The sequence below is a fragment of the Manacus vitellinus genome, unplaced genomic scaffold (genome assembly GCF_001715985.3).
Source record: "Manacus vitellinus isolate BGI_N305 unplaced genomic scaffold, ASM171598v3 scaffold_104_pilon, whole genome shotgun sequence".
NCBI classification, from domain to species: Eukaryota; Metazoa; Chordata; class Aves; order Passeriformes; family Pipridae; genus Manacus; species Manacus vitellinus.
In genome coordinates, this window is record NW_021938821.1 from 839,141 (window position 1) to 866,781 (window position 27,641).

Here is a 27,641-nt window from a genome sequence, read left to right on the forward strand (position 1 = left end):
AGCGCTGAGGGGCAGCGCTGCGGACGCTGAGCCGTCCCGCCCACCGTCCCTTCCGCCGGGTGCAGCCGCGTCTGAACATCTCTGGGTGGTGTTTACGGGCAGGGGTCCCGCGGCACCCTCCTGCTCTTTCCGTGGGCAGCAGAAGTGGGTCAGGCCTTCGCTTAACTTTAAACCAGCCTCAAGTCCAAGGGTCCGATGTCGACCTACAGGTGCTGGTTACTGATTAGTCGTTTGCGCACTTTCTTCCGGATGAACTGTTATTGTTGTGTTTTGGTTAATTAGGCAGGGGCGGGTGAAGTAAGAAGTCTTGACTATTGCATGAGACTGTGATGGGTGCGTGATCGCCAGAGCCCTGGGGATCTGCCCTGCAAGGAATACAAGAGGTACCAATGCAAAGAGCACGATTCTCAGAGCCAGCTGTGATTCTAGCAGGGAAGAACATACGAATAAATGGTCACTAAATCTCGTGACAGAAATCTAATCTTAGAGTGGGGAAAGGGCAAGGCTTTGGTCTTGCCAAGAAGCAGTGAGAAGAGCCAAGGCCACGGCTCTCTCATCCAAGAGGCATCATCAAGAAGGGTCTCTTCTGGAGTTAGAGAGGAGGGATGTGGGAGATCAGTGTGACAGAAGTCAAAGGCAGGCTCTGTGGGAAGGAGAGCTGGTAATTGCTTTACAGATTCCTGAGGCTGATTTTTACCTACTCACGCTCCCCTCAGGATTTCTTCAGTCAGTTTGATACCTGAGTGCAGACAAGCCCCAGGACATGAGTATCCCAAGTAGTCTGGGCAGGACCCGTTGTGTACGACTCAGAGGACAGGGTGTGTTGGCTCCTCTCTAGTAGCAATAGCTGGTTCTCGGTTGACAGTGACAGATTAGGTTTGTAGCACATCTTTTATGTCTCTTAGGAGCCAGCAGCTGCTGTGAGGTGGTTCTTCATTGCAGCCCATTGTCCTGGTGTGCTAACAGGGAGAGGAATGGCATCCCTTGAGACGCAGCCTTGCTGCCATCGTCCTGTTGCTAGAGTGTGAGTCTTCCCTGGAGGAGCGAGATGTGCAGGGTGTAACCGTAGCAGGACAGAGGCTCTCTAGAGCAGCTGGAAATAGCATGTACCTCAGCTAGATCAGCAGTGTCCTTAGGGATGGATGCAGGCCCATTTTGCACTAACCCTTGCTCTGCTGGTTTGTTCTGATGCTCACAGACATTTCCATTCCTGTGAATCAGCATTAACAAATCTTTTCGGAACAGGACACCATTTTCTGTTGGGCAGGGATCTCAAGCTGTTGTGTAAAATGGGCGGTGGCACACAGCCTGCTCCAAATGGAGCTTGTTTTTGATGACTGGTGCTGAGGGTGGCTCCTGGCCTAGTTTGCAGGGCACCATGGAAGGTAGCCTGTAAGTAGCAAGCCTAACCTTGCTACCTGCTCGACTTTTTGCTTTACTCCTTTTCTGGATATAGTGTGAATTGTAAAGAAAATTTGTAATTTTATATTCAGGTCTACTCTTTCAGGCTTGTAATTCGAAGCCTCATGTGCTCCAGCTGCTGGAATGTGAGCCTTTAATCCAATCACAGTGGGAAAGCTTTAGGATATATTAACAAAGAAGTCATCTTTGCTAGGTTACTAGCAATTTTTGACAGTTGGGTCATTATAGCCAGGAAATACATTAAAGTGTAAAATGAGACCAGCTGAATTCTTGCGGCATCAGGAAGAACTAAGTCCCCATTAGGAGAAGTCTGAATTGGCTTGCCCCAGGTCTGTTTTTATGATGTGTGTCTATCCTCTACGTTCTGTGTACTGGAGTAAAAGTAAAGCCAGAAGATGCTGTGCCTCAGTCATGTTAGCTTATTAGAAACTGTGGCAGCCCAATTCTGTTTAGTTTTTTAGCTCTATCTGTTGCCCGTGTTCTTACTTCTGTAAGGCTTGCATAGAAATCTGTGGTCCAAATTTTCTGCTGGTTAACTCGCGTGATTTGGTGGATCTACTCTGCCAGGCTGTTTGGGCTGCAAGTTACTTAAGGTATTGATTTCCATTATAAAAGAACAGAGTTTTATTTTACCATGTCTCTACTTCTCACGAGGTGTGCCTGCAGCAGAGGGACTAGTCAACAGCTGTAATGAAGTCAGAATGGCTCAGAATGTGTAACCCACCAAGATCTTCTATTACACTTCATAATTGTTTGCTTCCTTAGTCTCACTACTAGCTCCAACTAATTGAGTCTTGGGATGTAACTGCAACGGAACAAAAGGTTTGTGTCTGCTCACACTGTCCTTCCAACTTTTCTCTTTAAAACAGCATAGTTGATGAAAACATCAAAACACCCATCGCTTTGAACATCTGTCAGTGTAGTCTGGAACATGAGGGTGTAAAATGAGCAGGTTTGTGTTTGTTTGTTGTGCAGGCCTGGCGGGATGCTGGACTTGTCCTGTCCACGACAAGCAATGAAGCCTGTAAGCTCTTCGATGCTGTGCTCACACAGGTATGACCGACAGGTGTGAGAAAATGTGATGTGCAGGGACTTGAGCATGAAACAGCCTTTGCTGTAGCTGACATTTAAATTTCTTATCAGCTGGGAGAGCCTCAAAGTCAGGCCACCACAGGAGTCCAGCTTTTAGGTGGCAGCAGGAAACCCTCGTAGCAGAGGGCTGTGCCAGATGCTGTGGTGAAAGCCTCAGCCAACGTGCTCATGCCACTTGACACTGCTAAATCATCCAGTTGACATAAAAGCACACAGAAATCCAGGGTCATTGGTCCTGCTGGTGGCCGAACTGTCTTAAAACCCTCCAGTTTTTCTGTTTTCCTACTGCACTAAACCTATCTGAATGCAACGTTTGTCTTTTAGTCATTTGCCTTGCTTATTTTTGAATTTTAAATGTCTGGGAGGAAGAAAAGAAGCCCAGTGTCATAGAAGATTTCTCAACCCTCAGATCTCTCTTGGTCTGTCTCTCTTACAGTATGCAACCTGGACCAATAATGAGAGCCTTGGAGGTATTGAGGGATGCCTCTCCAAGTTAAAAGCAGCGGATCCAAATTTTAGTGAGTATAACCTTTAATTCTGAGCATGAGAAGTGCTAGGTAATACCTGGTGTCCTGGTAGTTAACTGACTTTGTGCAAGGGCAAGGTGATGGCTTGTAGAATTCTGTAATGTGAAGCTTCCTCAGAATCTAGAGCAGGCAGGATGGTTTTATGAGGGGTTTTTTTTCATGAAAAGCCTCTAAGAACTTTAGGCTTGGGAGACTTTCTGGATTTCTGACCCCAAGTCAGTCTTGCTTAAAATTCTCAGCTCCTCTTGTGTAATGTGGAGCTGAAGGTGATGCTGTAGAGCTCAGCTTCTACTGTGCTGTTTTCTGTAGCAATGGGCCATGTCATTGCTAATGGTTTGGAGCTGGTTGGCACTGGAAGCTCCGTGCGACTCGACAAAGAGCTGGACCGTGCCATGAGAACGATGGTGGCACTTTCCGAGTCCCAGCCACTGACTGAGCGGGAGAAGCTTCACGTGTCAGCGCTGGACATGTTTGCCAGGGGGTGAGTCCACTGTCACCCTGTGCAAGGGACTGAAGGGTTTTTGGTACCACAGGCAGAAGTGGTGGTTGGAAGTGGGAGGTGTGTGACACTGGCTGACATCTAGCAAAGGATCGGAGTGAGATGTCACAGGTGGTTCCTGCTTTTCTCTCTTAGCTCTAGGTGCCCTGTCGAGTTAGTGAGCAACACTACACTGCAGGAGTAAAGTGCTCTATTGCCACCATTTCCTAGCAGTAAGCACTCCATGTTTTAAACCTGTCATAGATCCATCAGTGGAGTATGTGGTGTAGAACTAGGAATAAAAGTATTTGGCTACAATAGGGTCCAGACTCAGGTGCACAGGAGCAAAGTTACAAACAGACTTTTCTTCTCTCTGTTGTCTTCCTATGTCAAAACCTATTTCCTCTGTAAAACAGGGAGATACCAGAGTAGCACAAGTGCTGTAGAAGCTCACGGTTTCATTCCATATGATAAATCTGTGTGCACTGCAGAAAGTATGGGCTGATTCACTTCCATTCATTGTTTGCCAAACAAATGGATGAGCATGGATTTATCTCACATACTTCTCAGCAGAGGTAAAGAGGAAGCTCTTGAAGCCCTGTCACTATGGGTTTGATTCCCACTAGAAGAGAGGGAAGCTGTCTTTGCACATATGAAGTTAGATTAATTATGGCAGATGTCTGTAAGAACTGTTCAGCCCTGTAGGAAAATCTTCAGGTTTATGGTTTAAGCTTCTTTCATTTTCCTTGTGTGTTACAGTGACTTGGTGTAACCCAAGGACATTTCTTTCAAAAGATTCCTCAGAAGGTGTGAAGCAAAGATAATGCCATTATTACTTTAAAAAAGACTAAAAATTCCTTCAAGGAAGAAACAAGTCATTTGGTGTTGAATTTTCTATTTTTCAGCATAGTGCGAGCTCAGAATCAACAGTAGCAGCAGGTGTGTGTGCCTTCTTTCGGCAATGGAAATAATTTTTTATTTCTAGCCAGCTTCCAGAAGCTTGTGATCTGTGGGAACAGATTCTGCAGAGGCACCCAACTGACCTGCTAGCCCTCAAATTTTCCCACGACACTTATTTCTACCTGGGATATCAGGTACAGATGCGAGATTCTGTTGCCCGGGTTTATCCTTTCTGGACACCTGATGTTCCACTGAGCAGGTGGGTCATGCTTAATTTTGAAAATTGCGCTTCACCTGGTGTGCACATACTTTGTGGTTTTTAATTCAGACACACCTAAGTAACAGGATCTGTTGGAATCAGACATGTAGACAAAAACCAAGGGCTTAGAAGTGAATCAAGCTCGACCGCAGACAGAACGTGTCTCCAGTGTCCCTCTTGACACTGTTGTTGAGGGATTTTTCTAAAGGGAGCTTGTGTCTCACTGCTGTCAAATACAGCACGTGGCATGGAACTCACAGGATAAAACTGCGTCCTCGCCCAGGGCAGTGGCAAAACTTCTCAGGCTTCGTGGATCCACTTTTTTACCTGGGGCTCACATTGTGAGTCATAGAGCACATCAGTGGAAAGAAGAAAGGAGTTGTAAATTAGAATACCAAAGTGTGGTTCTGAAACAAAATTTGGAAATATACAATACCAGCTGTTACAGCCAAGACTGACAGGAAGGCCAGTTTTAAAAATTTCTGTAGTTCAGTCCTGAAAGTTTCAGTTTCCAAAAGTTAGTTCAGGATAATCTGAATCTGTTGGTAAGTGAAAAGTTAATAAAAGCTAATTTGGCATAATTTTTTAAATTATCTTTTTAAGACCAGTTTTATTATTTGAAAGATTTTAATGTTATGTAAAAGTTAGTGTTACATTGTAAGTTAAGACATACATTTAACATTTAGAGACAGCTGAAGAGATGATCCACATGCTTTCTGAATATTTTTGCATGTTGCTGTATACGAGTGTGCTTTCCCTCCATATCCAGCACAAGCTGGGCTCCTTATTTCTCCCAGGAACAGTGCAGAGAGTACAGACTGGATGCTGATGTAGCAGTGAGGTGCCCTTATGGCTCAGGATCTAGTGTCAGGAGTATCATTTTTCCAGCTGTGTTACCTCAACTCAGAGAAATCTAAAACTTAGTTCTTTTCAACTACAATGTACTGGTTTCATTTAAGAATTTTCTAGACACGATGCTACAAAAGTTTAGGCTGTTGTCCACTTAATTGTAAAGCAACAGAGAACAATCATATGCCAAGCATTTCTAAAGTAAAAAAACCTGGCAACTACACCTTGCCCTGAAACATACAGGCATGGAGAGTTGAATTACAAGTGAATTGATGAATTGAACGTTGATGAAAAAAAAAATCAGTATTTATCTTGATGCATGATCAGGTGCAACATCCCCCACACTTTTTAGTAATCCCTCCAATACCCCAACACATATTTTGAGAAGCAGAAACTTACCTTGTGGTGTTTTGCCATCCAGAAATCTGCATGTAGAGTAGCAGTTCAATATTTCTTAAAATGACTGTATCAGGCATATGTGTAAGACCATATAACATCCCTGATTTTCCTTTACATTGGGCCTTTATGGCTTAATGGGGATGATTTATAACCAGTTTTAAAGGGCCACTTCACATAAAAGTACTCTCCTGTACTTCTATTATTTTATTATATATATTTTTTACATATGGTTTTGTGGGCCCTGGAAAAAGTGGAGAAGGTTGCCTTTGAGATGCTCAGATAACTTTGGTGACAACACTGTCTTGCTTCCAGCTTTCTAAATCAGCATCTTGCAGCTGTTATGGAGATGAGCAGCTTGTTCTGTGCAGCTCTTGGTTCCATCTCATCCAAAAATGAAAATGTCTGTTCTGATGTGCATCTTGTTACTGTTTCCCATGTTGGTGTCTCTGGGCCACTCATTTCCTCTGAGAACTAACTTAGCAGTTCTGTATCCTGCAAGCTTGAACTCTCATTGTAACTTTGCACTGTAAGGACTGTTTTGAGACAAATGCTATTTCTAGTATGTCTTTTCAGTCCTGGATTAAATCTAGTTATAAATGCATGATGTGCTGTTTTCCCCCCTTTTGTTAGTTATGTGAAAGGCTACTACTCTTTTGGACTCGTGGAAACAAACTTTTTTGACCGTGCTGAGGAGGTTGCCCGTGAGGTAAACTGCCTGCTCTTGGTGCTAAAAGGTTTTAGAATTCTCAAACATGGTCCCTCTCGCTGGGTGGTGGTTTGTGCCAATGCCATGAACTGACTCTCTCTGTCATCCCAGTTGTTAGTTGAAGTAGCAAGGAGATAAAGCTCAACATGGAAATGCTCACAGAGCTTCATGAGACTTGCTGGTAACTGTTCTCACGTTTCTGCCACACCATGGCAGTTGCAGCTGGACTGTATTTCCCTCAGTTGCTTATGAGCATGCCATGTCAGATGGGGTCAGAACACCCCTATGAAATCCATCTATCAGCCCATCTGCCATTTCCCCTGTGTAAGACTGGCTGTTTGCTCCTGTTAAAGAATGCTGGATTGCCTCAATGTAGTCTGCTCTTGACAATCCATCCTGTTTGGGCTTCCCTTCCCTTTTTTGTCCCAGGTACTTGTTCCTGAATTATTGAACAATTAACTGTACAATGGTCCTGAGCATCAGTATTAGCCAGCCTGTTTCCTTTTATGAAGATAGTAATTATACTTGACTTTCTCCAGTCCACGGGATTAGCTCTGTCCTACAGGAGTCTCAGATACAATTAATCCCTAATGGGTGTTTTTGACAAACTTCCATCTAATTGCTGGAAGTCACAACTAACACTTAACATTTACTAGGTTTATGACTAACCTTGCAAAATGCCTAGAGCCTAGTGGGAGTTGTTGGAACAAGGAGGAGGAATTGGCTGAATACTCAGACTTCCAGGCTGTGGTTAGTTGGAGTGGTACAGGGGTGTACTTCACATGCAGAAAGTAAAAAGTAGTCTCTTGTTTGTAGATCAGCAGTGATAAATGTTCATGTTTGTAAGGTTGATCATGTTTTCCTGTTTTTCATTCATAGGCTTTGGCTATAAATCAGACAGATGCATGGTCTGTCCATACTATAGCTCATGTAAATGAAATGAAAGCAGATGTGAAGAAAGGCTTAGAATTTATGAAGGAAACAGAAACCAACTGGAAGGTAAACATTCTTGTGGCATCTCTAAAAAAGCTCCTTCTAGATCTTCTTTAACTCCTGTAGCCAAGTTCTTGAGTCCTCTGCATGCAATTCCTTCCTATCTGCAAACGTGTTACAAGCAATGCAGAGTTTGCATATTAGAAGAAATCCTCACTTGAGGTGTTGTTATTATCCATGCAGCTTTTTAAGCAAGGGGCAGGAAAAAATGGCATGTTATGAGGAACACATACTGTGGACCACTGTAAGTCATCATTAGTATGGCTGCTGAGATTACAAAAATGGCAAATGTGTCAGTAGGCCAGGATTCTTACCGAGACTGTCTGTCCTCTGCCTTCCTTTAGCTAGGAATAGCCTAAAAAGTACTGCTTTTCAGTAAGTGTGGGGTTTGTACATGCACATGTTGTTTCTTTTTCCTGGTGGACCTGTGCAGGTATTTTACGTCTCATAGAGGCATGGCCATGGCCAGGTGAAACATCAGATGTGAAACTTGTGATTTATGTGTGTGATTCATGGTGTGGTTATAAAAGTAAAGTGATCACTGATACTTTCACAAGCTTCTTGCTTAGACTGAGATGAGCACCGAGAGTCACTTGAGGGACCTGGCTAAATCTCCTCATGAGACCTGGGATGAGGTGGGAAATGACACAGGCAAATGTTTCAGAAGATTCCTAAAATACTTGTTTACTTTTGGATGGGGAAGTGTTTTTAGAGATCAACTGTAAAGAGAAATGATGCTTTTGTCTCTTTTCTAGTGTACTAATTACTTTCTTGTGTACCTGTTACCTTATATATCCAACATGTTCGATCCCATCTTTCAGAGTATTGAGGAGGTTAATTAGTCTGTCATACAGTCCTTTGCTGCAAATGAAGCTTAAGTTTTGTGTTGGACAGCATGTGTTTTCCAAGTGATTAAGTTTGTTATATTCAGAGCAGAAGGCTGTGAGGTTTGAAATTGTTAGAACTCACGAGAGTCTATCTTAGAGTCACCTGAACTGACCGTTCCACCTCACCCAAAGAACAGGGCTGGATAATGAGACTAGAAAGACTTGGGTATTTTTAAGTTAAGCATTGGAAGTGCAGGCAGAAAACCCTTGCTTGAAGTTCACATCTGTCATTTCCCAGGAAGCATTTTGTCCTTTAATATGTTAGTTTTAATGAAACAGTGATGCAGGGGATTGACAGTTCGGATGATACCTTAAAAACCCCAGGGACTTTTGGATTGATTTTTGAAGTCTTGCTGCTTCAAACAGTTGCACATCTCTGTGACTTATACTCTTTATCCAAATAAAATCAAGTGCAAGATCAGTAAGTAGAACTGGCTAATGTACCTTCATGCCTGACCCAGTGCAATTAAGATTTGTAAGAGCTGGCACTGTCATGTCATAATGTGCATCATTGCTTCTCTTGTACAGCCTCTCTCATCTTAAGCATCACGGACACCGAACATTATAAATGCATGAAAATAAGCAGGTCTGTCTAAGTACTTTATTAAAGTTGCTTATATTTGGCCTGGTAATTTGAAATGTTTATTTATTTTCTTATAATGACCAGGATCAGCTGTCCATACTGCCACAGTGTTTGTGCTTCTTCTGCTGCTTTTAATTCATCATTCTATTTCCCAGTAAAGGTTTTGTACAGGTTTTCTTTACAGTGTACTTTACTTTGTTTGTTTCTTCAGCCTCCCCCGCAAAAAAAAAATAAATCCCAACAGATGCCATGGTTTTTTAAGTTATATTTCAGTACAAAATCAAATTATCTTACCAGAGGAGACCTCTCTACCAGTGCTGTGTATTATAAAATGGCAATTGTTTTTCTCCTGAGCTGTTGTGGTAAGATCCCAAAGCCTGCTTGTATTGATTTATTTCAGTTACCTACAAGACCACTTCTTATTAGCAGTTTAATCTTATTCAGAACTCAAAATTAGGAGCAGTAAAAAGGTTTTGCTTTATTTAGTCAGGTAACCCCATGTTTAAGAAGTGAATCCTCTGTGTCTAGGAATGAATGGCCCTCATAAGGCCTACATATCCTCCTCTCTCCACTGTCTGTCCAGGTTACTTCAGACAAGATGCCTAAATTTTAGATGAGACAAATCTTACTCTTGTTATAAAGAAAAAAAACGTGCTGTGGAAGGGTGAATTCTGAGGCATCTGAGTGAAAATGATGTGGGGGAAGCCTTGGGTTTGAGTTGTCTCCCTGAATAGCTGCAAGGACAAATGTACCCTGGCCAGTCGATTGTCTCTTTTGTCTCTCAGTAAATACTCAGTTTTGCTGAAGAAGGAAACAAAAATCTGACTACATAAATTTAAAACGGAAGTTATTTTGTAAATAATTTCTTTCTTTTTTCTTTTTTTTTTTTTTTTTTGCAGAACAGTGATATGCTTGCTTGCCACAATTACTGGCACTGGGCTTTATACTTCATTGAAAAGGTATGAGATATTTTCATACAAGTGTTTTATGGTCCAGATAGATCATCTAATGCTGTTTAAAAGGCAGACCTAACATTTCCAGGGGGGTTCAGCTATTTAAAAGAGTTGTTTTTATAAAACAGCACATTGCCACACTAACTAAAGTTAGTCCTTTATTACAAATATTTTGAAAAGTGTTAATTGCATTGGTCAAAATTCCAGGATCTTTGTTAGAATGTTGAAATATTGTGAAATTACTGCACATTTGAAGATCAAATAGTCTCACTAATTACATTTAGAACAGTTATTTGATAGAAAGATGAACTTGGATCTCTAAGTTTCAGACAAAAAATAACAAAAGTCTTACCAAATTGGATACTAATTATCTGGCCCAAAATTTTGCTGACTATAAAAATGAGGCAGTAAGCTCTAAATTGGGTTGCCAATGTTATTAATGTTACTAATTCTTATTATTTAAACCCTTCAAAAATGGTTGCAATTTTACCCAACCTGTCAGGTTGCAATGCAGAATTTCCTTGAATTTAATGCTTAGCACTTGTGGGGCTCAGCTCCATAGGGAGACAAATGTGGCATGTTTGAGAAGGCAGCATACCTTCCACAGAGGACAAAGTAACTGGCTTGTGTTGAGTGGTAGTAGCATAGAAGGAGCATAATTCTCAGGAGTAGTTTGTTTATTTTGCCACCTTCTATCTACACAAGTTCTTTGGAGGCGGCTTAAATTTGTTTTTCCTCCCACCTCTTTGCATACACTGTGGGATGCACTAATTTTTGCAAAAATCCCTGAAAGGAACATTAGAACGAGAAACAATACCTGTTTTTTTCTCCTTCATGAATAACTTGTAGCAGTATTGGAACGTATTTTTAAACAAACCCTCAACATACTGATCATTTTGCCCTGTAAATGGAGGTTTTACTTAGACTCCATTCCTGTTTTCAGTACCTCAAGGTTTCTTTGACTTGGTTTGTTTTGATCATGTCACGTTAACCATGCAGTTCTCGTTTGCTTTTCCAGGGTGAATATGAAGCTGCTTTGACAATTTATGACAATCATGTGAGTAGGGGCCTTTTTCTTTACTGAGAACGTGCTTAAGGTCACGATTCATGCTTTCTTTCTTCTCTGTGAGATTGAAACCTATCACAGTGTGTGATACATGTACATATATTGTTTACATCTGTCATTACAGCTTTTTAGGGAAACAGTTTCTCAACAGTTTTGGGTGAAATGCCCCAAGGACTCGTGTGTTTGAGTGTTTGAGTACATAGTTTGAGTGTTTGAAAGAGCTACAGTGGTACTGGTTTCCATTCTGTCCATGTTTCTTATTCGTGCTTTTTAAAAGGGTGTAAAATAATTTTCTTATAAAGTCAAATAAAAAAAACCTGATTTTGCATGTTAGGTACTAAGTCCACTGCCTGGATTTCAAAACAGTCTCTGTAAATAAGCAGTATCAAATTAGATAACACATTTTTGTGTGGATTGTGAAAATACTACAAGCATTAAGAAAGCTGCTGGGTGGATTTGTATCAGCTAACCTTGACAAAGTGAAGTAATATTTGTGGCACAGTTTTGGAAAAAATAAAATACCTTGGTGACTCTCCATATTTACTGAGAAAAACATGTAAAGCAATAAGAATGTTTAACATTGCAAATTCCTGTATTCAGGAAAAATGCAATTAGGACTATTACAAAACAGGTAATTATGAATTAATAGAAGGATAAAATTAAACTTGTACTGTGTAAAAAAGTTTGATAACATGAGTAAGTTTGCAGTAGCACATCAGTTGGCCAGCTCATGAGCCCCTGTGATTGCAGATTGCTCCGCGGTGCCTGGCGAGTGGAAGCATGCTGGATGTGGTCGATAACTGTTCCATGCTGTACCGGCTCCATCTGGAAGGTGGGATATCCCCTGGCCATTCTTTTTTATAACCGTAAGGCAGTTTTCTTTCTCTCTTTCCCCTCCCCCTGCCTTGCATGTTGAGGAAGTATTTAAATGTAATTACAAAGCAAGCTTCATGAGTGTTTCAGAAGAAAATTCTGCTCTTGAGAAAAGCATCAATGTAAAGTTCCTAATAATGTCCATAAGCTTTGTTCTTCCCAAGAGCTTCCATTTCCCATGCCAGTATGGTATTGCAGTCAGCTCAAGTTAGCATAGGTCACATAAGTCTTCTTTGAGAAATTCACTTCTATTGTCCCTGGAGATCTGAGGCTGAGCAATCAAGTGCATAAGCCTCTAAAAAGCTGTAGCGCTTCCCTGAAGTAAATTTCCAGTTAGATCCTTGCCTTTCTTTTTTTATTCCAATTGAAATAGCTAGTGTGTGCATACTAGCTTTTGGCTTTGTGTACTCTCCTAGCTCAGTGGCATTTCCCCTTAACTTTTTAAGCTAGTGTTTATACATCAGAGTTCAGGGTGGGGGCCACGATGGGCAGACATCATTTTCACACTGTTCTGCTAAAACACTAAGATGCATTGTTTTTTTTATTAAATCCATCTTAACACACTGTCTTTTGGTTGCTACAGATGGCTCATGGTGAGCATCACTTCCAAGAAGACATTATGAGCACTCTCATAATAAAGTCAGAAGCTCACATAATGCAATCTAAAATATTGGCTTTAAGCTCCTGACAGTCAATAAACTCTCCTCCTAAACACAGCTGCAGCTGAGCATTGCTGCACACATTTTGCCACATCAGGGTGTGTTTCCTTGAGTTCTGTAGGAATGCTTTTTATACTTAGTGACTGAAAGTGCATTGCAAAGTCATGCTTCTGCGTGTGGCATTTTTATTGAGACAAGTATTTTTTGCTCTTAGGTGTAAAGCTTGGAGACAGGTGGAAGGATGTTCTCGCACTCACGAAGAAGCACACCAAAGATCACATTCTTCTGTTCAATGATGTGCACTTCTTGATGTCTTCACTTGGAGCCAAGGACCACAAAACTACCCAGGAGCTTTTAACAACTCTTCAGGAACTTGCCAAGTAAGCAAAGGAGTTAAAGTGTTGGATTCCATAAACAGTTTGCCCTCTGAGCTGGAGGGTGGTGATGTCTCTGGCTTGCTGAAGCACTACAACGTGCTCTCCCCTGCTTTAGCACGTCACTGGGACACATCTGGTTTAAGCAGGCCAACCTCCAGTTAGGAGATCCGTATCATTATTGATTTTTGGAGTCAATGTCTACAGGGGTTTCTCAGCTTGTTAAGCAGAAATCTTTCATGTTTGAGGTCGTGGACACCAACTGAACAGTTGTTTATTTCCTTTCAGTGGGATCACACATACAAGGAATAAAGTATATTATTAGTGAGGTCACTACAGTATAAGTCAGTGGTATGTGGTGGTTCTTTTGTGCTCTGGTTTAAAAGGTTCTTCATAGCAGAACATTAGCTGGTAGTGATATTCTAATGGCTACTGTTTGATGTGAAGTACATCTGCAGGAAATTAAATTTCAAGTACTACTAAAGTAATAATCTACAATATTTTGATTTCAAATTAAACTATTTGAAAAAATTGAGTATTTAATACTCAATTTAAAAAAATTGAGTATTACATCTAAACAATGGGGGTATTTCATTCCCTTATGTATTAAATGACTGTAAATTGCCATGATTTTTTAAGGGGTTGATTTACAGATGCTTTAAATGCAATTTCTTTCCCCCTCCACCCTTTTTTTCCCTTTTGTTTCAGCATCTATTCCTCCCTCTCTAAAAAGAAGGAAGGAGATCCTGAAATTGGCACTATTTGTTCCTGACTATATGTAGTTTTTAAGAACATTGTAATTTTTAAGAATACTTACAAAAACAAATAACCGTCAAAGCAAGGCTAAATGTGTCTGATTTGACTAAAGTAGGAAATGGCAAATATCTTTTATATAAGTTTATATGTCAGTATATATAAAGTGTAGAAAACTGCACATTAGGGAAGCTTTAATGAACATAGATGTTCATATATGCTACTTATCCTTTCACCCAGTGCTTCCTTTTGCCTACATGTTCAGCCTTTTGTAATAATACAGATGTATGTTTTTAGCTGTTATAAAGCTTAATTTCATTATTTGAGAAAACAGGCAGTGAGATGAAGGGGTTATATTAATGACTGGATTAATTTACATCTCTCACAAATTTAGAATATGTAAATGATACCCTAGATGCATTTTGTCTGTGTTAAAAAAGCAGTCATGTTCTGGTGAGGTCAGCAGAAGAGAAACTGCAGTTTTCTTATTTTTTAGGCAAAACTGCTTATTGCAAAAATAGGAGGGGCTGGGCTTGTGCCTTTTGTGGGTATATTCAGGAGAATGAAAACTGATTGATGGATGAGTAACAAGAAGGTGGAAGTAACATAACCACACCAAAGGGTATGATCTAAGTCAAGGACCTGAAACATCAGGCTTTGTACAGTTAAAAAAGAAAAAAAACCTGTCTGCAGGCAGTGACAGACTGGCACTGAAATACCACATATTTATGCTTCGATTTAAGGAAGTTACCCACTCTTTCATTCTACAGAGCACCTTGTGAAGACCACCAGCTTTCCCTGGCTCCTAGTTTGGGGTTGCCACTGTGCCAGGCTTTTGTGGAGTTTGAAAATGGAAATTGTGACAAAGCTGTAGACCTGCTGTACCCAATCCGTTATCAACTAATCCAACTGGGAGGCAGTAATGCCCAGGTAAAGGAGACAAGAAAAGACTGTTTCATATGATTTAATCCCCTTTCAGGAACCTCCATTAGGCACTTACCTAATCAACAACATTTCATTCTTAGAAAGTGAAAGCTGAACTGTGCTTGTGACTGAATCCAGTTTGCAAACACTTACTAGCAGGGTTAGCTATTTAATTTAATGTTGATACGTTTCCTCTCTGTGGATTTAATAATTTGGTAAACAAGACATTGTAACTGGCAATACATTATAAATTACTTATTACTTTGTATTTTGCTGACTCTTTTTTTTCAGAGAGATGTTTTCAGCCAGTTATTGATTCATGCTGCTTTAAATTCTAAATCACAGGCCAAACGAAACCTTGCAAGGTGAGTGTTTTCCCTGAAAAATATTTGTGGAAGTAGTGTTACTAAAAGTAAAAAGTAATGAGTATACCCAAATCGATAAATTTAAAGCTAGAATTATATGCAGCCATTTATGTGAAATGTAGAAGCATATAACCAGGATAAAAAGTACAATAGCTTCCAATTCCAAAAGTACACTCTTGCAACCTGGATTAATAATCTGTATTTGGTCAAGGGTAGTTGATTTTCAAATGGTTCTGTCTTAACCTGTTCATGAGTGTAGATTATGGACTGCTAAACTTGTGTGAACTGCTGCAACTGCAGTCTGTCCTGCTGCTGCCATCTGCACTGGGACAGACGAGGTGTGCTCTGGCACGTCCAGCTGTGCTCTGCTCCGTGCAGATCACAGGAGCCCTGCTTGGTAGAATGGTCCGTGTGGTTTATCCCCCACACTGAGTTCTGCTGACACGCAGTGCATGGCTCTGCCTGGGCACTCGGGAATGGATCCTTGGGACAGTAGGAAGCCTTGCCTGTTCCCCTCCTCAGGTCTCTCTGAAGCATTGCAATTGGGTACAATAGCAAAATGATGCTTCTGTGCCCTCTGAGCTCTGGGTGCTCATTTTCAGTCTGTCAGTGCTGAAAACAACACTGTTCTGTCTAAAAGGGATTCCTGCCCAGGTCCAGTGTATCCAGTAAGGAAAATCTGTGCCTCAAGTACAGGTCTTTATGGACTGATGTCCTCTTACAAGGACACTGCTGGTGATCTTACAGGAAAACTGATGCTGTGCTCATGAATGTCCTGTTTCTCTCCTTTCTCAGGTGCCTCCTGAGAGAACGTGATGTGGTGAGACCCAATTCACCAATGACAGAGCGACTTATCAGGAAGGCAGCAGCTATCCATTCCATGGCATAAGGCTTTCCTCCATGCTTCAGGTGAGAGAGCAATGTGCTTACCACAAAGTCTGGGTGCAGGGAGGGCAGGGGTGCTGTGCTGGAATTCGGGGAGGTTCCCAGGGATCAGAGATCTGACAAAACAATTTTCTTAAAAAAAGGACGCAGCTGTTGCGTTTCAGGAGGTTGTATCTTAGATGATTCCACAAAGAAAGAAGAAAACCTGCTGATAATGCACAGCTTTCTGAAGCATCCCAAGGGCACTGCTTCTCTGGTATATTTTCCTGAACATTCCCTCTGACCCTGATTGTATACAGTCAGTAACAGTGCCTGGATTTCAGTCATTCTCTGGCCCAGTTTGTTACTTGGCTCATGTGTTAAGTAACTAATAACTGCTCAGGTAATTCAAAGGGAGCTCTTAAACAAAGCTGAGAGGAAAGTGTGGAGTCAGAGCCAATACAGGCTTGAAATGAATTCCATATTAAGCTTCTAGTCTATTCAGGAATGAGTCACAGACTTGGGCATTACAGATCTGTCTACATTCAGGATCTCTTTCCAGGTGCACATTTTTAAACTCCCTCTCATAAAATGTTAGGATTTTCCTCTCAATATAGCATGGCAGAGCTTTCTAAAATTATTATGTAGATGAAAACAGACAAGAGGGATAATAGTGACTATTCTAACGTGGGTACTCCCTTAGCACTTTAAAATCTTTGAGAAAAAAAGGAGAAGCCTGGACTTCAGCTAAAACAGTACCATCTCTGCAGGGTACTTTGGACTGGGGTCTTTGTGCTTATCTGAGCTTTTGGAAAGTCAGGCCTCACTATCATCTCATTACAAGTCCCTGCACGTTAGCCAGGTTGTGTTTAAACACAGTGTGAAAGCGCACACTCTCTGAGCAGGTGAAGACTGAAAGGGAGCTTCTGCCATGGAAAGAGAGCAAAGCTCTGTCCCAGCACATGTGATCTGATAAGCTCTGGTGCTGCAAGTGAGGCACAATATGAGCCTCTGTCAAGTTCTGGTGCTTCTGGATTCCTGCAGTGTACCAAGTTAACAGATTGCCTTGTAATAGTATTCCAGAAATCTGGGATGATGGGAAAGATGGTATTTCGAACCAAAACTGAACCAACGCCTCTTCTTCCCGAATAGAAATGCCACACTCTTCAACTGCCCAAGCTCTGGCTTTGCTACCACATCTGCAAACTCTCCTGGCCACAGATGCCTTCCCTTCCGTCCTGCCCAGCTCAGGCTCTTCCCCATGGTCCACAGAAGCCTCTTCCTACACTGTTTCCTTTTGACCTAAAAAAGCACTTCGATAGCTGGCCCTGCGCTGCCCCTGGAGTTTCTGCATAGAGGAACAAGAAGTGGAAGTGCCTTGCTGCCATCCTGCTCCCAGCCCTCCTCTGGGGCAGAAATCGCTTATTTTCAAAGCAATAATAATTTGTGAAACCAGGTGAGCGGTTGCATTCTTTTGTGTAGTCTTGTGACATATGACTACACCGTTCTTCAGCTTCATCACTGCTTTGTCTGTCCAGCCATGGCTGAGGGTGACTCACTCTGGACTAAAATTACACTGGATTTTTACTCTTATTTTTAATCAGTGCATTTCAAGCAATGACTTTAGACAGGACCTTTTTACTCAATGAATATAACAAATCTGATTAGGGAACAAAGGCCTGAGGAATCTCTGGCTGTGTTTGCAGGGTGTAGGTTATGTGATCCATTGCTACACAAGTTTAAGAATGACAGTTGAAGTACTTTTGATATAACATAATTGAGAATTTTGTCTGCTTTACATCAATAAACTCAAAGATGGATTTAATTGAGCAAGCAAGTATATGACTTCTTTACATATGTGAAGTTTTAAATGTGTTATTCAGCTTAATTTCATAAACCTGTAACAGTGTGCATCCACTTTGCTTCCATCCCTGGGACTAGAAGCACCCCCTGGCAGCAGGGCAGTTTTGACAATGTGAACAGCACTGCAATTCCTGTTTCTTCCTTTGTCCTTCCTCTACATGTTGTGATTTGGACTGATTTTAAGCTGTCAGCATCTCACTGGCACCCTCCATCTAGTGGGCCTGCCTTGTAGCTTACAGGAGTGTGGGGAGCGCTGTGTCTGGGAGGTGCCTCATTCACATTCCTTTAAAGTCAATCATCTAGATATTAAAAAAGTACACCCTTAGAATGAGTCAGTATCTCGCTACTTCAAGATATTAAACCCAGTAATTTTGATACTACTTCACTTAATTATTTCCCCTTGTTTTAGGACTTCAACAACTGCTCAGAGCAGCTGTTCAATTACATGAAATCCAAGCAAATTACCCCACCACATTAATATTAAACGTATCTTAGTTAGGAAGTTAATTTCCAGAAATATTCTCCCTGAATCAAGACTATTCTCTCCTTTGTACTTAGCTAAGCACCTGCACTATAATGCCAACCCACATCTGTGCAGTTCTGGTTTAGACATGTGGAAGGAAAACACAGAGCACAGGCAGCAGCTGGTTCTCTGCCGTGTTTACGTATAGAGACAAACGGCACACTAGAAGCAAAAACTGACTGAAAACACATTTTATTTGCAAATACAGCAAAGTCAGTGATTCAGGAACTCTACAGGCAAACGAGAGAGATCTTAAAAAGTGGCAAAATCTTCCCCTTATAATGCTTTACTGACACATGTTTTCATTTAGTTTTAAGACAGTCATTTTAATAAGATTTCCTGGGTTTATCTTTTCCCATCCTCTTGGGAACTTGCAATCTCTGAGTGGTTGACAGATTTATATCACAGATGCAAAAAACTGGAAGGCTATTGGTGTTACTGTAAAGCTTAACAGCTAGACTGCCTGAATAAGACATCTTTGTACAGAGGGTCTTCAGTTCCATCAGCTTACAGAGTCCTTATTAAAATCCAGTGGAAACTCTGCACAAGTTTCTGGTGGGGTGTTTTGGGAACAATAAAAAGCAGGTAACTGCAAAAAAGGGCTCAGACACCATAGTTAGGGTTGTACATCGTGGAGAAAGCGAGTTTCTCCAAAGCAGAGTCAGGGAAGCAGTATGTGGGATCACCCACAGCTACCTCAAAACACAAAGGAACCTCACTTGTCAGCGCGTTGCCCAGTGCAACGTGGGCAACAAAACGTGAACAGTGTCTTAGGACAGCAGTTCAACCACTGGCCTTGAGAGAACATAACCGGTCTCTTCCAGTTGTGTCCTACATCTGGAAAAACGAAAATTAACGCAGACAAATAGGACAGAAAATCTCGATGCTTCTTAAGAAGTTTCTCCTGTCCTATCCCATTCGCAGAGCAAATGTTCGCACTGAGAAACTACGTGGCCACATCCACTGCAAAGCCTGGCTTGTTGGGACACAGCCTTTGTACCCTTACAGCTATTAGCTGCAGCCAAACCCTCAGTTTCAGTGTCTGCTTACTCACAGGTTGTGGCTTTCACAGCTTCAGTTCAGCTCTCTTTTTGTAGAGGTCAAAACAAGTTACTGCAGATCTCCACAAAGAATTTGATCCAACAACTTTCTGATCCATCTGCCATTGTACAGATGAAAATTTTCCGCTCAGGAATGAACGACGTGGATTAATATCCTAAATATAGGCTTTTTCTTTTTTTACCATTTGAACTCGAAACTCGTATCAGCATTAACAAGCAGTATTTTGAAAACAGACTCTTCATTCTTACCCACACTGAGCTGTTTACAGTAATGACAGATTAGAGGATCAAGAACAGATGAATTCTGCACTGAAAAGAATCTCTATAAAAACCTGAAAGCTTCCTTAAAAACTACTCTACTGTTAATTTTTCTTCTAACAGTTTACAAAGAGAAATCCTCTCTGTTTTGAAGACAATGCACTTATAATTATTTGCCCACAGAAGTCATAACATTCAATTTCCCATCCCACAATTCTGATTTTCCTGCTACAGTTATCCAAATGTCTATGCTTCATTTAAAAGAGGAAGAAGAGAAGAGAAGGCAGTTAGTCTCAAGTGTAACATCTGTTTTGCCAGCCCTCCTCAATGCAAAATTTGTTTGGATTAACATTCCAAAGAACTGTATTAAGAAGAAAGAAGTCACCAAGTATGAGAACACCTGCAGTACGGAAAACAAGATGAGGGATATAAACTGCCTCGATCCCTCTAAGATATAACACATTTTTTTTCATCCTCTTTATACTCTATTATGTACTCTGGGTAAATCTGGTGTTTTTCAAAGACAACAAAAACAGAAGGATTTAACTCATCATCCACACAGCTGTCATAAAACCAAAGGCCGTCCGCAGACTTCCTTGGAGGGCGAACATAGGCTGCATTCCCTTTAATGTAGTCTCCAACCAAAACACGAGCCACGAACATCATGTGTCCTTTCTCCGCAGCCGGGCAATATGCATGGGAATAGGAAGCATCTCTAGCAAAGTAACTTCCTGGAAAACAAGATGAAAACGTAGTTGTAAGGAGCATCTACACAGAGACAGCAAAAACTGAGCATCCCCTTGGTTTTCAGGAGGTATCTGACCTAACTTTCAGGACTCCTCTGACTCAGGTTACATTATATCACCAAAATTTTTGCAAGAAAAAAGATTTCACCATATAATTTCCATTCAGAATTCGCTATTTCAGGAGTAATTTTTTAAAAAGCAATAAATATAAGCTCACTACAGGTATTGTGTGTTACAATGAGAGGGACAGACAAGAAAACATGAGGACCCTCCATGATCACACTGAGGGAATGCACACCCTTCTTGCTCCCTGCCATAAAGACTAATTTCTCTTGCAAGTTCAAATTATTACCTCAAGCATTAGAAGATCCCATCTACAGCAAACCCCTACATCAATTGTCTGGACAGCTTGTGAGAAGATTTGCCCCCACACAAAGCAAATCCCAGCCCTCTTCAGAAGAAGGAAGATCATAATACCTATTCTTACCTTTTTTTTCCACCTTCTATAGTTAAAGGCTTCAGGACTTTGATTGTTCCACTATCAGGGGACTCTGGGTAGACATCTAACACACCAAGTCACTTCCTACATACCCATTCCATAGTTACTTCCATTTTTTCCACAAATCCTCCAGTCAAAGTTCCGAGTGCAGATGGATTCCATGAAGGAGATGTTGGTTCCATGGAACAGGAGCTTTTCCTGCACTTCCTTTCCTCCATTTTCCCTTTTCATCTTCTCCTTTTGCCTGACAAAAATGCAGAGGAGAATGTGAGCCATGGAAGAAAAGGGAGAAAGAGGTTTTAAAAAAAAATCAAAAAAAGTAAACCTCAAACAACTCTGTAATGTGCTTGTAAATGTCAGCTGGATGAGATTTCCAGCCTGCCTTCTCCTCTCAGCTTGGAAGATGAGACAGACCAGAAGCATGCTGAACAAGTACCAGATAAGTACTGTACTGATACCACTGCTCAGCAATTCTAGATAATTCTGACTTTACTCTGAATTTAAGTGAGCATTGACACAAGTCTCCACTGTACCACCCTTTTGCTCCTCTGTAGGGTCCTACTGATGCTGCTTTAAGGTCTCCTGTTCCTCCCCACCCTGACTCTCAGTGCAGTGGAGGCAGCACTAACCATGGAGCCTCCGTGCTTCTGCGGTGGCTGAAAGCTACAGGCAGCTTGTTCTTCGTGCCAACACCCTGAGCTCCTGCCCCTGGGGGAGATCAGTGCCGCTGAGGAGACGGGGCCAGGAGAGAAACCGAGCCTGCTTTCACCACTGCAGACCTCACTGATTTAGGCCAGAGTCAAACTAAGCTATGAACAGGGTCAAAAGAGAAATCACAACAAAAGGCTCAACTAGTACTTCCCATCTGCCTCCAGACATCCACTATTCCACTGCCTCCAGACATCCCTCGGGTTTTCAGAAGCTGTTGAAGTGGACAAGACAGTAATATTCTTCAGAAAATGATCAGCTACAAAGTAAGCAGGGCTGGGGGGAGGGGAGAATCCTTCCAACATGTAAATTACAAAGTGAAAAGTTAAAAGCAATGGACTGAAATTTGTTCATTGAGAACTTACTGTGAGGGTGGGGAGGTCCTGGCACAGGTTGCCCAGAGAAGTTGTAGCTGCCTCATCCCTGGAAGTGTCCAGAGCCAGGCTGGGCAGGGCTTGGAGCAACCTGGGCTAGTGGGAGGTGTCCCTGCCTTGGCAGGGGGTGGCACTGGATTAGCTTTAAGGTCCCTCCCAGCTCAAACTACTCTATGATCCTATGGACTTGGCAATGTTAAATTCTGCCTGCTTAGTTTAATTATCTCATTGGAGTAGGATAAAAAGTATGCACTGTTACATGTTTTGAAGTCTCCTGTGGCTTGCTAGATGAAAAGGTTTTATGCAATCATTAGCAGATAACTTCCTGGCTTCTGTCACTTTGCAGGGGAAAGCACTTATTTGAGCAGTATTTTTACTCCATTACAATTCCATACAGTCCTTGAATACTTACTCTTGTTTTAAACTAGACAACTGTGCAATGCAACAGCTTAATCTTCTACCCAATTAACTTGAATCTGGTTGAGCCCCAGCTCAAATCTGTTGGTATCTAGCTTGGCATCTACCTAGGGCTCAGTATCACTGATGCAGATGTTGAAAACCAGAAAGGAGCCCTAGAACTCAGAGATCATGAAATTCAAACGCAAGGATTCTTTCTCAGTGAGTACTGACTTCAGTCAGCAAAAGTACCTTAAATAAATCTGACTGGAACAAAAAGACCCAGGCAGCCCTTAGCTTTTTTAGCATTTCATATACTCTAAACAGACAGGGCATGTGTGCAGCAGGCAGTTACTGCTCAATCCCTATTCTGCATCCCAGTGGGTATGCTCATCCCAGTTTTGTGTCACACATATCTTTCTCTCCATGCTCCTCTCCCCTTCTTCCAAGGAACCATGCAAAAAGAACTTCCCCACAGGAGCATGACATTCTACGAAAGGCCTCCGACACTAATTTCACTCCTGAAACTGCTCCTGAGAAGGAAATAAGCAGTCATGTTAAAGCACAGGTGATAACCTCCTTTCTTTCCTAGAAAGCAGATACAGGACACCCTGTTCTTGGAGACCCCCTCCCCATAAGGGTAAGGAAACAAATACTAACCACTGAAACACCTTCCAGAGGGATGGATTCTGAATCCTCTGTATTTTAAGGATGCTATAGGTTTTCATAGTCTGATGGAACAGCTGCTTTATTGTGTTGTATTCAGAGGTCACACTACTGATCACCACTGCCTATAAAATACAAACCAAGCATAAGAAGACATGAGGCTTCAGTTAGCTTGTAACATGTGGAAGCCTAATTACAGCAGGTACACTTCCAGATGGGTCCCCAAACTATGCTTATAAGGGTAATGTAATGCTTTATATAGTGACTATGTGAATAATTAAATAATAAGTAAGTCAGTATGTCACTCCTGCTTTGCAAGAACACCTCACTTCTCTTCAGAAAGGATGCTGAAAGCATCGGTTACAGGTTTATCATCTCCAAGAGCTGACACTTGCAACTTTAAATCTCAGTGAAACAGAAATCACAAAAAAGAAAACTTGACTCATTATTCCAGATAGTGTCAGTTTTATATCTAAAGCTGATTAAGAACAAAAGATGTTAGATAACAGTATCATTTGTAACCAGACATTTATGGGAGCTTCAGCTGGGAAACAAAAAGCACACACACCCTCCTGGCATTGTAGCACCTTAACTTTTCAAAGTTAGAATTTGGAAAGCTGCACTTAAATATAGACCTAAGAAAAGAAGCTACAATTCTAAACAAATGTGACACTAAATACCTGCTTAAGCAAATACATCTCCTTTCCTGAAGGTAACTAAATCTATTAATCTATTTTCTTTTATTTATCTATTTATCCCTACTTTTCATGTTTAAAAATCTGTTAAGAAATGCACATTTTTTCCCAAGGAAAAGTTAATGCAAAATATAATTAAAACATTATTTGAGCTCTTCTGCTTGCTTATGTCATACATAAATTTTCCATTTTTTCTCCAAAGTAACCCATGTCTTTAATCTTCTGGAATTAATGATGAGGCAGCCACAGCTTCTCTGGACAACCTGTGCCAGGGCCTCACCACCCTCACAGGGAAGGATTTCTTCCTAATATCCCATCTAGTCTTATTCTCTGTCAGTGTGAAGCCAATCACCCTTGTCCTGTCACTCCAGGCCCTTGTAAATAGTCTCTCCATCTTTCTTGAGGGCACCTTCAGGCACTGGAGAGCCACAATTAGGTCACCCTGAAGCTTCTCCAGCTGAACAATTCCAACTCTCTCAGCCTTTCCTCCCAGCAGAGCTGCTCCATCCCTCTGTTCATCTTAGTGTCCTCCTCTGGACTTGCTCCAGCAGCTCCATGTCCTTCTGCTGTTGCTATGCTGCATCTTCCAGATGGTGTGACTCTGGGGGTGTCCCTTGCAGGGCCAGGAGTTGGAATGATGATCCTGATGGGTCCCTTCCAACCCAGTATATTCTGTGATTCTGTGATCTTTTCCTGAGGAACTGTAACCTTCTTAGGTAAAACAGAGGCTCAGCCATGTGGCACAAGGCCTAATCCTGTAAGAAAGGTACTGCTATTATTTTATAATATGTTGGCCTCCACAAAACAAAGCCTGTTCTCCTTTCCATGAAAACTTTGTGGGGTTGTCCTCATTTCCCCAAGGATGCTTCCGCTGCTAATAAAGGGTCATAGCTGGTGCAGGCTGATACTTCATAACTACACAACTTTTTCAGAGTTTTTCACCTGCAGGCCTGAAAAGGAAAATCCTGCTGAGTGTGAGAATTTGCTGTCCCGTTATCAAGGAGAGGAGCTCCCGAGGTAGAGCAAGAATCACTGCCCTGACAATGATTTCCATTAGTGTGTGACTGTACAAGCACAGTACTCTGTGATATCACACTGTGAGCTCTGCTTCCCTTGGAGTTTGGAGGGAGCAGAGTTAGTATTAGTGACAGTGACCTGACCAGAACAAGTCTAATACAAAAAAGCCTTTTTTCTAGCGTCCTGTAGTACTTCCACAAACTGTGCTGCTTTTCCAGAATGACTGCTGGAGGTAGTAAGCTAAAAAACACCCACACATTTTGGCCCTGGTAAACTAAAAAGGAACGTACACTTTGGGCTGACAGTGGGTGGGTTTGTTTTGTTGAAGAGATCACTCCAAATGTTCTCTTATTTTATTGCCATAGCTCTTTATTTCTGCCATTCCTGGAGGCCAAGGTCTGTGCTCGGATCTGTGATGTATGCGACAGTGTTGGAGGATATAGAGATTTCCTTTCCTAGGTTTCCAATCCAAACTTCATTTACCAACTGCCACGACAGCATTACTGGACAGCCTGTTAACGGTTTGCAGGGTCTGGTCTCAGTCCAGCTTCTAGTGAAGAAATACACGCTTCATAAAAGCCCTTTGCTTAACTGGTCCACTAAGTAACCAAGGTAAGGCAGTTTTTAATTTTAACAGTGAATCTTTTTGTCTCGAACTTGGCAAGTTTTGGGTTTGCATGTAGATAAATGGCTAAAATGCAGGTGAAGTTCAAGGGAATTTGGCACCTTTTTCAGGAGTTCTTGGGAGATCACCAAGATCTTTAGCACACCTCACAAGAAATCAGTCCTGTCCCTTTTCAGCATCTACACAGTTAGAATTGATTCAGTTAAGCTTTGAATCCTGCCTTTCCATCAGAATTACAAGTATGGAAAGAAAAAAGATACCTTGTATCCCAAGTCAGGCAGTGCAGATTGATCCCAGTGGCTAGGACAGGCTTGATTTGGAATAGAAGAATCCCTCTGGCTGTGTGCAAACAGACAGAAAATTAAGTAATTAGTAAGTCTAGTACTGCTCTGAACATTCAAATTTGCAGCATGCCCTTTGGCTAATTCCCGCATTTAAAAATTAACAAGATAAACCACGAAGAAACTGGGAAATGGCCTCAGACTGTGAGCTGGGCTTTGCATGATGCCACTCCACTGTCACAGGCCTCTTGCACTTGCTTTTCTAAGTAACAACTGTGGACGCAGTACCCGCAGTAACAAGTACCCCAGATGCCAGGTGATGCACCAAGCCAACAGTTTGTGATACAGCCTCTGTTCAGTGCCAGGGATGTGCTTCCTCCCTCAGCAGCTGTGTTCTTTGCACAACTACTGCCAGCACTGGCTGCCATTTTGCCCTATAATCACTTCTGAAATATGAAAAAACAACAACATAAAGAGCATAATTTACCCTTTCTTTATCTTCTGCACATCTTCAGAAGACACAAATTTTGGTCTCCTGCAGACCTCTCTTCGAGTTTTAAAAGCAATGTTTGTCTGGGTCATTTCTTGAGGAGAAAAAGAACAGGAAAAAAAATCATGAATAAATCTACAGGATAGGGTCATTAATTAAGGACAGGCATTCTTTAATAGAAAGTGCATATTCATTACCAATTCTACCTGCTGAAGTTGCATAAAGCCTATGTAAGCTTGTCCTTCCTGTAACTGTGATTGAACCTGTGCCTATCTTGCTTGCTCCCTCAAGCCCCTCATGCTCTTTAAATGTTACTCCAGCAGCACAAAGATGGCTTGATTTGTATTTTTTACCATCCACAGAGTTAATTCACTTTACTTAAGGTTTACTATGACTTTATGTGAAGACTATGAATCTTTTTATTTCTGGTCATATGTGAGTCTGGAGAGTGTCAAGGAATAAGGGGGAAGAAGGTTATTTTTGTAAGGAATTTTCTCTGGACGGTCACTACCTCACTTCCCCTTCCAATAAGTGAAATGGTAGTGTCAGGAAAGGAAGTCATAGCTTCTAAAAGCTGGGAGAGTTTGCAAGTTAAGTCTTCGTACAGCACTGCATAGTTGTATGTGAGAATGAGTACCTTTAAAATTGAGGTTGTAATGATGCTGACCAGCCTGGAAAGATATGGTGGCATCTGGATCTGCTTGATACAAATTCTCAAGAACAGCAGAAGATGGCGAGTCCACACTGTCCCCTTCTCCCTTTGTGGGAAGAGGAGAAAAAAAGAGAGAGAAGGAAGAGTATCACAGTCAGGATTAAACCCTGGATAACTAGGTTGGGTAGAGGGAAAGAAGAGGCAAAGAATAGGATGAAGAGGAATCTACTCAGAACTCTGGTGGCCTGAAGCATGCATGATTAAGGAACATTCATAACATAGACACAAATACATAAGTAGTAATGACAGACAGGAGTGTATCCTCTAAGAAGCTGTGTTGGTTTGGGCTGGGGTAGAGTTACATTTCTTCCCAGTAGCTGTAGGGGCCGTGCTTTGGGTTTGTGCTGGATAAGTGCTGGTAACACAGGGATCTTTTAGTTCTTGCTGAGCAGGGCCTGCACAGAGCCAAGGCCTTTTCTGCTCCCCACCCGCCCCACCAGCGAGGGGCTGGGGGGCACAAGGACTTGGGAGGGGACAGGACAGGACAGCTGATCCCAGCTGGCCACAGGGACATCCCAGACCACGTGGGGTCATGCTCAGCACATAGAGCTGGGGGAGAAGGAGGAAGGGGGGATGTTGGAGTGATGGTGTTCATCTTCCCAAGTCACCGTGACCGTGGTGGAGCCCAGCTTTCCTGGGATGGCTGAGCACCTGCCTGCCATGGGAAGGGGGGGATGAATCCCTTGTTTGTCTTTGCTTGTGTGCATGGCTTTTGCTTTATCTCTTAATCTTTATCTCATCCCACCAGTTTTCTCACTTTTACCCTTCTGATTCCCTTGCCAGTCCCGTGGCAGGGGAGGG

At 41.9% G+C, this 27,641-nt stretch overlaps 3 protein-coding genes across 4 annotated transcripts in view; 1 reads left to right on the forward strand and 2 right to left on the reverse strand.

Moving 5' to 3' along the window:
• PKDREJ (polycystin family receptor for egg jelly) overlaps positions 1-889 on the reverse strand; it is an 8,098-nt gene extending 7,209 nt beyond the window's left edge. The window contains exon 1 of the mRNA XM_029963733.1: positions 740-889. Coding sequence (XP_029819593.1) covers positions 740-889 — 150 coding nt within the window. The remainder of the gene's footprint in view (positions 1-739) is intronic.
• Positions 890-1,378: 489 nt separating this feature from the next.
• Positions 1,379-17,755, forward strand: TTC38 (tetratricopeptide repeat domain 38). The gene is made up of 17 exons (XM_029963735.1): positions 1,379-1,392; positions 1,508-1,547; positions 2,200-2,244; positions 2,398-2,475; positions 2,951-3,032; positions 3,351-3,522; positions 4,505-4,678; positions 6,557-6,632; positions 7,512-7,631; positions 9,995-10,054; positions 11,067-11,105; positions 11,865-11,946; positions 12,861-13,026; positions 14,544-14,703; positions 14,989-15,062; positions 15,858-15,971; positions 17,079-17,755. Exons 1-16 carry the CDS (start codon positions 1,379-1,381, stop codon positions 15,949-15,951), a joined length of 1,476 nt encoding a protein of 491 aa, XP_029819595.1. The 3' UTR covers positions 15,952-15,971; positions 17,079-17,755.
• A 733-nt stretch (positions 17,756-18,488) lies between these two features.
• LOC103760858 (protein mono-ADP-ribosyltransferase PARP12) overlaps positions 18,489-27,641 on the reverse strand; it is an 18,056-nt gene continuing 8,903 nt past the window's right edge. For both annotated transcript variants that reach the window (XM_029963677.1, XM_029963672.1), the window contains 6 exons: positions 26,766-26,886; positions 26,126-26,222; positions 25,618-25,696; positions 23,015-23,145; positions 20,969-21,120; positions 18,489-20,362 (listed from right to left, as the gene is read on the reverse strand). In XM_029963677.1, the coding sequence (XP_029819537.1) occupies positions 20,079-20,362; positions 20,969-21,120; positions 23,015-23,145; positions 25,618-25,696; positions 26,126-26,222; positions 26,766-26,886 (864 nt within the window). In that variant the 3' untranslated portion in view covers positions 18,489-20,078. The remainder of the gene's footprint in view (positions 20,363-20,968; positions 21,121-23,014; positions 23,146-25,617; positions 25,697-26,125; positions 26,223-26,765; positions 26,887-27,641) is intronic.